This window comes from Bombus affinis, chromosome 13, assembly GCF_024516045.1.
Source record: "Bombus affinis isolate iyBomAffi1 chromosome 13, iyBomAffi1.2, whole genome shotgun sequence".
Lineage (NCBI taxonomy): Eukaryota > Metazoa > Arthropoda > Insecta > Hymenoptera > Apidae > Bombus > Bombus affinis.
Window position 1 is genome coordinate 11,222,048 of NC_066356.1, and position 12,307 is coordinate 11,234,354.

Genomic DNA, 12,307 nt, shown 5'->3' on the forward strand with positions numbered 1-12,307 from the left:
TTTTCTTCGTTTTGTTATATTTTCTCTTGTTGCAACAAACTGAAGAATAAAGCAACAGTACTCGTTCTAGTTTATGCTCGTTATTTCAATCGTACTGAAAAACCGCTTTCTCGTAGTTACAGGATGATTGTCTTTGTACCTCCTTTTTCTAAAATACTTTGTACAGTTTGCGAGATTTCGAATTAAGGTGCTCATCGAACATTCAACAATTATGATAAAGTTTGCAAGAATGAAAGTTGAAAGTACGAGGAAGCTCCGTCACCGCACACTACCATACGGCTAGAAGTCGATCAAGATCAAACGATAACATGTAATAACATTAAATCGTAAGTCAATGAACAAAATTTCTTTTCTTATACGGTCGAATAAGAATAATTTCGCAGAATTTATTCTTAATCGACGAGTTTACTTGTTGACGAAAGTGTACAAACTTATTCGTAAAAATAAAAAATATCTTCTATTTATTTAGAATTTAAATTATTTACAACCCAGATTTAATCAGCGCAATTACCTGCTAGAAATATCCTGTAACAGTAAATCAGTCTTCACGCACGCTTAATATAATGGTCAACATAATCTATCATGTTGACTTTGTTAATCTACAAATATGGATTTAAATTATTTAAAGTGATTTACATATACGCGATATCGTTTGTCTAACGACATTTGTAACGTATTTCGTGTAATTGCGCAGATATTTTATCGTGCATGGTTACCGGTAAACCGTAAGCTCTTCTAATTGTTTTGCTGCCTCTTATATAGATAAATCTTTATAATTCATTAAAATAACTTAAATTTGAAAGTAATATCAATATTTTATGATTTATTGAAAGAGAAAAAAAAAGAGAAAAAAGAAAAAATAATACCCTTTTATTCGAGACATTCATTGTACTATAAATATCGTTTTTGCATAAGAGATAAAAGTTTTACATTCATTTTGTATAAAGGAAATTAACATTACAAAATTCATCACTCATAAAAATCATTCATAATATTCTTTAAAAGAATAAATTCAAATTTAAAATTCTACTCTCAATTCATTAATTTCTACTTACAATTAGTATAAAGATAGGCAACCCCCTTTTGTCATGCTACGAAAGATCTATTACATGGTGATTTTTGTGGTGTGACTATACTATGTTGGTACACTTCCAACTTACATCGAAAAACAGAATGGGACATTGTAATATCAGTTTCATTCAATAAAAACGTCTCGGATACTGTGCAAAAACGTAGAAACATATGATATATAAATGAGACTTATACATATGTATTAAATATCTTTAATAATATGAATTTACTAACTGTATAATGTAACAATAAATACGAAATCCTGCGTATATTCGTCGTTATAGCAACAACTAGCTATATTCCATCGCGATAATTAATAAATTAAATATTTATATATATATATATTTATTTATATATATGTTAGTAAAGTTTTATCTATTAATTTAAAAACCTATATATTACACTTAATTCAAATAACACTGGGACTATGAAAAATATAATGATACATTTGTGCAATAAAGCCTCGCGCATGTATTCGATTTTTTTCTTATTCCACAGTTTTTTTACGTGTGCTGTTGTCATTTTCCTCAATCCCGAGTAATGTATAATTTGTACACTTAAATATATCCACTATGAAAGAAATTTACAAATTACTTTTATACAATTTCGTAATCCTAATTATATTAGAATTATATTAGAAATAATAACTCTCGTTAGATTCAATATGAGAGATACGTTGTTCCACGTACGGGAGTTCTTGACTTGAGTTGATTAACACATTACACCCCTATGATATTGAACATTTTAGAGACTTTAAATTTGGAATATTCCAAAAGAAAGAAAGAGTATCGAACATTATTATTTCCTCAACGTTCTGTTCGACTTTATCAAATGTCTCATTTTAATCTCGATACGTACTACGTACTAACTTCCAGCGTAAGCGAAGAAGGTAGTCTAAAATACGAAAACAATGCCAAAAGACTATTGACAATTTTCTATAGTTCAAAACATGTAAAAACAACATATAAAACGATCTCAATCGATACAATGTTCTTCGATAGGAGTAGCCTTCGTGATTAAGATTAAATTATACGAATGGACGGGTCATAGTGTAAGAAGGAAACGCGTTGTTTACCGTTTTTCTTATAAAACGGTTTAGATGACATCGATTACGTATAGCGAAATGAAAGGATCGATCGGTGTGAATCACTTTGATTACAGATTTGACTGCGATAGAAATTAGCAGTGGCATATATTACCTATGCGATACTTATATGTGCGCGCGCGCATCTGCCTATGTGTGGCTATCATACACACACAACACATATATGTGTATAGATAACGCCTTATTATCGATCATGTATAATCCAATGTCACGGATTTAGTCCACCTGGCCTTTTACGATTTCGTCTGTTTCTTTCTAATAAAAACGACAAATCCAAAGGATCCTTTTTATTCGGCATTTTTTGTAATAGACCGATTAAAATGTTGTTCAATCTTCTTCTTTGCTCTTCTCTCTAAAGATAATTAATGTAACACACGTTAAGATAATATTAATAGCAAAATGTGAGAGTTGAATTACCAAAAGTTAAGGCACCATTGAATATAATATCGATTGATAATAATGCGATGATTACCTGGGCACATAACGTAGCAGGTGTAACAATGGGTAAAATCTCATTCGATCTTCGTCTACCCTTACTCGTAGAAGATTTTTGTTGATCCTTCACGTGTGTTTTTGTATTTTCATTCGATTCAGATTTGTGATTAGCATCGACATCTTGATTATTAACTTTCTTTTTCTCTTTATTCATTTTACTACCAACTTGGATTCCTTCGAGACTGTGAGGCTGTACATAATTTACAAAAAATTGTAGTGTCCATTCTCACCATTTTCTTCATTAGTAGTAATTCGATACTTACCAAATATGTACGATAGTGCTTAATGCGTTGTGGGAACGTTTCAAATGCATACGGTTTTGTACAAACTTGGTGCCTAGCTCTTGCAACTTTTGTAAATAATCGTGCAGCACGATCGACGCGATACTCGCAAACATAAGTATGTTCTGGAGTAGAACCAACTGGCCGTCCTTTATTAAGAAAGAAGCAGGGATGAGTGAAATAAATATTTTTAAGAGTATCTACCGTATGATTAAATAAAAAGATGGGAATCACTACCTTTACAATACGTGTGAGGGTCAAGAACCCAACAACGCTCAGCAACCAAATCGCATGGAACGGCTTCGTAAAGTGGCGCGCATACAACTTCATTCTCATAGAACTTTCTAGTTGGTTCGTGATACGTTTCGTGTGGCCTCAAATAGTGATGGCCAAATACAAATCTCTCGCCTCTGTTGAATCAAGAACGATTGAATATCAGTAACGCAAAGCATACAATTCTCACGAAAACTTTCAATAAATTCATGCATACGAAGTTACTTACTCCGCATTTTTCCAAAGTCTCTCGATTCTAAAGATGTCCATTTGCTCATAATCCGGTTTTTGAATGGTTTTGTACGTATGCTTTTCAGGAGTATCTCTTAACACGTAAACGGTGTCGCCCTGTCTAAGTTGTAAATCACCGCGCATCAAAGTAACATAGTGTTTCTTGCCCTCTTCTTCCTCATCACCCTCTAGTGGAATTTCTAAATCCACGGGACGTGGATGACACCTCTCGCACAAATAAGATTCTATGCTCGTATCAGCTTTAACGCAATCGCAATGTTGCCATACGAGACAGCGTTCGCATTGAATCATCAAGCCTTCATCCCTACGATCATGAAGTAACATTTACAAGTAGTTCCAACAACAACAACCAATCTATGATAGAAATTGCAATTCACGCATACCTATGCAGGCCACAAATACACCTGATAACGTCTTCTTCGCCCGCAGTTGAACCACGGGGAGGTAGAAAGCTTTGAGATGGGGGACAACCTGTTGCTTCCGTTATTGCATCTACGAAATCGGGCTTGCTTCCTAAGTATAATTTTCTAAGTCTAGCTGCGGCAATACCCATCTCTGAGGTTCTCCCGAAAAACCTTACATTGTTGTCAAAAAGTTTAATCATATCATGATCAAAATGTTCTGCAGTTTTATAGTGACCTGTACCAATACACTGATCGATTGTTGTCAAATCTATAGGATCTGATATTTTTTCATAATAGTCAGGCAACTTTCTCTTCGAAGGTAATGTGATAAATGGTGTACATAATAATTGTCCATTCTCATCTTTCGCAGTCGCCACGATACTATATAAATCTTTTAATACCTGAAGGTTAATTAATTACAAATGAACAAATATAACAAATTAATGAATTATGAATAAAAAGGTCGTAAATGTGCCTTACCTTAGCCAATTTTGCAGTTTTATGCACTTCTGGATCATCTTGAGCTTGAGCTAGTCGTCGAGTTCGCACAGTACGTGTATTTGTATTAGTCAGAGCAGTTAATTGCGAGAAAAATGCATCAGATTGAATCTTAGCATCACCTGAACTCTTTTCTTTTATTGTTGTCGCGTTACCGCATTTCACTTTACCATTTTGCATTTGTACTTGATTTACCAACAATTTAACTCGTCTGACTTTTTCTAAATTTCTTAACAGGAAACAATGATGTTGCTGAGCAAAGCACCGTTGCTGATGGGACATAGGTTTTAGCACAGGTGCATGAATCAGATTAGAATCGCCCACTTTTCGAGATTTACAAATGCCTTTCGAGTTAACAGACTGCACTGTATTAGATTTCCGCACATTTTTTCTCGGTCTTCCGACTGACCGCCTCTCTGGGGGCTCCAATTGCGACGGAATGGAAGTAATACTTTTCGAAACCCTTTGGCTCTTTCCACCTATGAAAACAGAATAAAAATGCAATAAATAAATTTGTTACATAGAAAAGGAAGGATTATAACAGGAAAGGTTGTGCAATTACCAATCACTCCTCTGCAAGCACTACTACCGCATCTGCATTCTTGCCCTTCGGATGGATTAAAAAGTGCAAAATTATAATCATATGTCAACTCTTCCCCTGGCTTAATGTCTCTAGAAGCGAAGAGCGCCATACGCGGAAGACCATGGACGCTCCACTTCTGCATCTCGCAATTAGGTTCGCAAGAATGATTTACGAATCTTCCATCACCTCCCATACGATGACCATCAATTACCAAGCCTCCATCGAGATGCAGGCAATAGTGATGCGTATCATTGGCATACCTGTTACACAATAAGCGAAAGAAAATGAATTTGGATGCTATATTTACTCAAAACCCTTGTACATGGTCTTAATATACCTGGTCGCCATTCTTGATTTGAATTCTCTTTCAGACACCACTTCGCCAACATATTCGAGAATAAACACCCCAGACTTGATAGATTGCTGAGTCCTTACGCCCCAACCTTTATCCTCCGTCATGAATTTTTGTAAACCCGGTGCCCATTCGTGTTTCTGTATCTTTTGATTTTCACATTTTTCGCCACAGGGACAAAGCTGCGGAGAACATTCGCTAAAGACCATGCGATTGATACAGTCATCTCCGCAGCCGCTTTCCGGTTTGCACTCGCAAGCTTGCGCTTCGTAAAGCGTAGTAGGTTTGACGTCGTAGTACACATTAGTACGAATTTTCCTATAAAAAGTCAAAATAGTTGAATAATTTTATAAAACGACAACATATTCAATAACGCATGTTGTATGCTTACTTGTAATTCCATGATGGAACAGATTCTCTACCAGGTAGCCTAGATTGCGTATGTAACCACCATAAATCATATGGTAATTGAAACGGCATTTTCCTTTGTCGTAAAAGCTTGCCACAATGATACGTCGCGGATAACAAAGCGGCAGATGCAGACTCGTTGGTTTCGCATACAACCTTATTTCTCCCACTATTATTCTCGATGCTACCACGCGTTTTCCCTTCAAAGTCTTTGCCGTACTCCTGTAAAATACCTCCCTGTAAGTAACGTTTCTTCCACCGAGATTGTTTCTTTCTTGTATGCGTCGAGCTCGAGTGCTTTCCCACCTCGTGATCGTCGTTAAGAATGTCGCTATTAGGCAGGATGTCGTTCTCCGTATCATAACCAGAACTACGTAATCTTTTCAGATTTCTAGGAGTCAAATTGCAGGGACTCGAAGAACCTCGTCGCTTCTTTTGATTACCGTTGAAAGAGCTTGTATGTTCCGTTTTGATGTTCGTTTGAGAGCTCGCGCGTTCAAGCTTCTTTACATTATCTTCGTTTAATTCAGCAACGCGTTGATTCGCGGTGAATCTTTCGAGGGACTCTTCTAAGGGAGCATTTTCGTCGTACGATCTCGTGTCTTGGATCTTTTCAAACTTAACAGGACATAACTTGTTCAATGCGTTGTCGCTATCTGTCTCTACAAGATCCTTGCGAACTCTCAATTGGCCAGATCGAGGTTCAGAAAGTTCATCAGGACGAACTTGACCATTCGTCTCTGACTTTGGTGAATTCGTCTCTTCCTGATTTCCATTCGGAATAACTTTCGATTGAACTCGACTTTGCACGAGGCTGTTGTTACTGTTGTTACTGTGCTTAGTAGAAAGCTCTTCGGTAAATACATCTTGTATCTCAGTGTTGTTTAACACGCTTGTCTTGCTGTCCACTACCGAATCTTCGATTGCTTCTTTCGTTGAATTCTCACCATCAGCATCGGCCTCCGGGGTAGCATCTTCGTTAGTTAAAACTGCGGTTTTTGACGGATCCGACTCATTTGCATTCAAGGATCTTTTCTTCTTTTTCTTTAACGTCGGAAAACCTGTACGATTTATAGCTTTACGACGTCTCATTTTCTTCTTGGCCAAAACCAATACAGCAGTGGAATTCATGGGATTTGGAACATTTGGATTGAAACTATTTTGTGACGGTTTAATTTCGTTCGTAGTTTCATTCTCATCAAAGCTCTCCGTCGTATTAAAATCCGCTGCATCGATCTTTATATTTTTTTCCAAGCGAACATGATCTGGCGAAATATCTCTTTTCTCGATCTTATCCGCCTGATTTTTATCGCTTTTTATTAATTTCTCTAAAACTACCTTTTCACTTTTACTGCCTTTTTCCGCGCGACTTTTCAAACTTCTAGAATCGCTCGAGGATTTCTCAGATTTCTCAGCTTTGCTATCAGCTTTCTCAGACTTGTCTATTTTTTCAGCTTTTTCCAAAGCGGCATGACTCTCAACAGGTAATTTTGTAACTGTCACACGAAGATCTTTGACGATCTTTTTTTTACGTCGCGGTTGTACTTCTATCTGACTCAACGGTTTCTCTTCCAACAAATCGGAACACGCTGCACTCGATTTATCAGGACTTCCAGCTTCGGTATCCCTATGTCTTTTCTTAGGAGTAACAGGTACGGAATCTTCTTGGAAGGAGAACGCAGAGCTACCTCCGTATCTCGTTATCGTAGCTTCGATTGCTTCTTCGATGTGACTTTCGGTAGAATTCGCTTCGTTAACAGCCACGTCAGTGCCACTTGCGTTCGAACTTTGTGAACTGTGAGGACTGGACACGTGATAATGTCTCTTTTTTAATGGTAACCTTTGTTCATTTGGATTCGAGTTTGCATTTGCATTCATACTGTTCTTCGAATCCGTCCCTGACAGTATCTTTTCCTTCTTGAGGCGCCTCTTTAATTTTTGATCATCGTTCGTGGTAATATCGCCCCCTTTCCTCTTTTTTGTTAATTTCTTTACGCGAAAAATTTGCGGTAATTCGGAATATCCAGAATTTGAATTATTCCTACCTAAGCTGCACGATCTGGAAAATTCTTCGATCAATTTTTCTAACTCTTCTATGAGACACGGATGGATACGTATAGGATTCTTAGGCGGTAACAACAATCGTCTGCGATGCTTGTGATGATGATGTTTGTGACAATGATTGTGTATAGGCTGCGTCGCCTTGTCACATTTGTTTGTTACGTTCTCAACTTTTTCGGACTTTAATACCTCGCCAACGGGTAAAGATATTAAAGTTTGGACACCAACACCATTCGTTTCAAACCCTGCACCTGTTTTCTTAGTACTTTTATTTTCTTTCAATACACGTCGCGTAACCGGCGCTACGTTTTTCTTTAACGACGCCTGTCGCTTAGCCATGGGAACTGTACTGCTTCTATTTTCCTTGAGAGATTTTTTCTTCGAGTTGATTACCTTTCTATCGCTCGAAACTCGCTCGCAAACCGATTGTTTCTGTCGTCGTATCGGAGTTGTCTTGTTTCCTGGACCAGCCTTGTCTTTCCCCATTTTCTTATACGTTCCACCGTTGCATTGAACTCCTTCTCTCCCGTACTTATTCGTAACAGTTCTACTTAGGCACTTGACACGCGCTGGGGAACTGGTGTTGTTCCTTTTTCCACTTATCTTTGCTTGCGTACACTGTTTGGAAATGTTATATGTCCGTTTCTTCTGACAAGCTGGTTTGTCCTTTAATTTCTTAACCGAATCATTCTCTCCGTCTTTATCCGCCCGAGACGCAACTGTTTTCTGTGGCGCCGACTTCGTTTTTCCTCTTTTAGACGGTTCTTCCTTCGTGACTTTCGTTGGTTGCGGAGCAGGCTCTTTCTTTTCGACCCTCTCGTTTTTCGCAGTTTTCTCTGTTTTTTCTATCTTCTCTATTTTTTCTACGATTTCTGGTTTCAATCTTGGCCTACCTGGGCCACGGGGCTGCGTGGAAACTGTTTTCGCCGGCCTACCAGGTTTTCGTTTAGGTGGATATAAAACACGATCTACGTTTACCGCCGGCTTTGTGACAACAGGTTGCACCGGGGACTGTGTCGGTGCTGGAGGACTCACAGGACTAATTGCCAAATGTAAAGGACTGTTATCTACAGACTGAATCCCTGAATCCGGAGATACGTTTGAAACGCAAGGATACTCCGAATCGTTTAATTTTTTTCCTAACTTGCTCCGCCTTTTCCTCGGTTCTGATAACAGAGCCGTTTTTTCAACAAACTGTTGCAATAAAGTGGAACTATACACAGGTACAGGGTTCTGATCACCGTTTTCGCTCGTATCTGAATCTGCGCCGAGCGACATCCGCTCGATAGCTTTCGATACCAACCGACCGCTCTCTGAATCCTCAAATCCATCAAACGGAGCGTCCTCGTGCTCTTGATCCGGTAAAATAGCCGCTAAATCTTCTTGATTGATTTCCTGAAGCGGCGGATGCTGCTGTGGCTGTTGTTGCTGTTGAGACTGTTGAGTCTGTTGTTGTTGTTGCTGCGTATGTTGCGAGGGTAAATGACTCTCAGACGAGTCAGAATCGTCGCTACTGCATTCAGATGACTAAACAGAACAGAGATATAGTATATGTGCACTAAAGGAAGACTCAACTCAAATTTCTAAAAATCAACATTAAATTACCTTTCCTCCACGATTTGACTTAACCTTCTTCGGTACGTTTCTCCTATTTTTTTCTTTTTCCAAATCCTCTTTTTTCGGACCTTTCATACTGATTTTTAATTTAAGCGCTCCCTGTAACGTAATTACAAATTTCATCATTCGTTTCATCGCTGTACTTAAACTTGCAGTATTAAGAAAAATTATAAAATTCTACTGTGCATACCGGTTCGAAATTCGTTTTTTGAATGGAAAATGTTTGCTCGCTATGTTCCGACGTGCAATCCGAATTGGATCCGGTATCTTCCTCCTCGTCACCGCTACTCTCGTCGTCCGAATCCGAATTCGAATCCGAATAAGAACAACTGCCTTCGGTACCGCCAGAACTTTCGTCGTCGGAATCTGAATCTTCTTCGGAATCAACTGAATCTGTTCCTGATGTCCACAAAAAATAGAAAATTCTTAGAATTCTATTCAACTATGCATTCAAATGGTGATGTAAACGCCTATCAAAAAATAGTTACATAATTTGCTAATGTAACATATTAATACCATTAGGTTCAGTAGTCGGGTCCCAGCTACCGCCACCCTTTATGGCATCCATATCAACAGTCGAAGGGAGCTCCCTCTCTTGCTCCCCATCGTTTTCTTCCCAATTCCAATTCTGTAATTCTAATTCTGACGGATGGTGAATTACAGCATTCCATCCTGAATCACCAGACATTTTTTAGCTTATCTAACATCCAATAGACTCAAAAAGAATATCATTCCTTATAATTTTGTTCCTTCATTCAGTTCCTTCCTGATCGTATAAAGCATGTCCCTAATATGCTTAATGCAGAACTATTAGATATTTGAATGGAGCTTCCATGTTTATTTGCCAGTTTCTACCAACAATTCCCTCATCGTTTGCTGATTGCATAGGGTTATGCTTTGCTCGTACTGGTATCACTGTAAAAACAAATGCAACTTATTGTTTCAAACAAAGTCAATTATTGGGTATGGTTGAAGTAGGAAGAACAGTAAATTATTAGACAACTAATTAGCATGCTGAAAGAAAGAAGGGAAAGACATAAGAAGTACTAGGATGAAGAAAATGAAACAAAAAAAAAAAGGCTATGGAGTATTGTCAATGATATTATAACACAGTGGAGGCAGAGATGATTCTTTGAAATCTTCTTTCAGTTTCTTCTTACACAAATCGACATCGGAATTGCAAAAGATTCAAACCACTCGTTAAAATCGCTATCTTCACACTTTAAGGTCACTTAATTCCAATCCTGACTCGATGTTTTACGTCTTTCACAGCCGTGTCCCGTAGCGCGGGAGAATTCTTATCTATAACCTCGTAGAAGGAACGAGTATCGGTGAAGTAATCGAGGCGACCGAAAAAGTGCGTGTACCTTTCTCCCGATAGGTCCAACTGTTATCCTAGGAATCGTAACCGATCAACGACACTGTCATCGAAGAAACGCTGCTTGTTGATACGCGCGTATTTCGCCTATAGGTGCGTCACATTCGCGCAGACACCATCGCGTTTGGAGCAACAACACTAACCGACAATCGCACAGAAAGGTAAATAGGAGTAGAAACGTGAAGATTTTCTCCAAAAAATATCAGTCTGTTTACATCGTTGACGAAGCACACGCAGATCGCGAGAAGAACTCCGAATAGGAGAGAGGGAGAATGAGAGACAGGGAGACGGAGGATTCGTGGGAGAGACAGAGAAGAGCAGGGAGGAGAGAGAGCGCGAGAATGAGCAAGTGGGGACAGGGAAAGAGCGAGAGGGAGAGAGAGGAAAAGGGGGATAGAAACGTTCCGGATCGTAGAAATCGGAAAAATAAAAGGCAGGCACGTTATCATCGCAGCGACCGCCTAAAGCGGTAAAGAGTGGTGAAGCAAGGGGCAAGCTAGTACGCGTTTGATGACAGGCACAATACCCTGAGACTTCGTTACTTCGCATTCCACAAACACCGCGACGAAGATCCACAAGGTTCTGGATCGACGATTAACGGACGATATTTTCCAAGTTGCTTCGAACAGACAGCTGTTTCTGTTTCTCGGTCGATGCGCCAGGTGCGTCGGCGACAGGGCCCGTGGAAACTCCCGTGTATTCAAGTAGAACTCAAATTGCCGCGCCATCTGATGTTCAATGCTGCCATTAGTCTCACCTAGCGGTTTATACGAAACTCTAACTTTGAGCCATTTCGAATCATCTACAACAGATACGATATTATTACGTCTTTCAAGATGTACTCGCTTGCGTTCTAAAATGACAGGCTATTAGTCGCATATTTTTAGTAATGCACTGAATGAAAGCTGTATATACATATGTACGTTGTGCATGTATGTCCATAAGAGTTTGATATACACATGAGAGATTTATTATTTGTACATAATTATTAACAAATGCTTCTTTTTAATTTCGTACGTCTTTAGTTACAACTTTCTCCTAATGAATATCGACCTAGAATGCTCTACTCGATTCAAACCATTCGACGATATACGATACGCATTTGTTGTATCGTTACGATCATATCTAAATTCATCGATAAATATTAATACTCGATAAATCGATGATCACTGCTAAAATAATTTCAATTTTGTTTCGATCGATAATCTGACATCGATAATCGAGTTTGAAATTGCGTAATATATGGTAATATCTCAACTACATATCGCTGGTCAACATCCGAACTGTCAAAGTAAATAGTTATATCTCACGATGATAAATAGCTACACCTCGTTGATCGAATCGAAATACGAACAGAATGGACCGATTCGACATATATTGCCAGAATTTTATATTTTTTCTGTAAACAAAAAAATAATGAGGCGAGCAAAATAAGGGAGACAAAGAAAGTGAGAAGGAAGAAAGGAGACAGACAATGAACGAGAAAGTAAAAATGGTAGACCGTACTAACGCTTGCAATTCGAGTATTC

The 12,307-nt window shown here is 38.4% G+C and overlaps 1 protein-coding gene across 3 annotated transcripts; it reads right to left on the minus strand.

Moving 5' to 3' along the window:
• Positions 1–854: 854 nt before the first annotated feature.
• On the minus strand, positions 855–11,475 carry LOC126923094 (histone-lysine N-methyltransferase ash1). 3 transcript variants are annotated; one of them, XM_050736141.1, is made up of 15 exons: positions 11,305–11,475; positions 9,917–10,315; positions 9,591–9,799; positions 9,389–9,499; positions 6,029–9,310; positions 5,706–5,944; positions 5,300–5,632; positions 4,942–5,222; positions 4,362–4,858; positions 3,861–4,282; positions 3,455–3,781; positions 3,190–3,362; positions 2,935–3,101; positions 2,649–2,861; positions 855–2,528 (listed from the first exon to the last, which is right to left on the minus strand). In XM_050736141.1, exons 2-15 carry the CDS (start codon positions 10,086–10,088, stop codon positions 2,385–2,387), a joined length of 6,570 nt encoding a protein of 2,189 aa, XP_050592098.1. In that variant the 5' UTR covers positions 10,089–10,315; positions 11,305–11,475; the 3' UTR covers positions 855–2,384. The 3 variants fall into 3 exon arrangements, with proteins under 3 accessions (XP_050592098.1, XP_050592096.1, XP_050592097.1); XM_050736139.1 differs by having other exon boundaries at positions 5,706–9,310; positions 11,305–11,474; XM_050736140.1 differs by lacking the exon at positions 11,305–11,475 and adding an exon at positions 10,768–11,015 and having other exon boundaries at positions 5,706–9,310.
• Between the last annotated feature and the right edge of the window lie 832 nt (positions 11,476–12,307).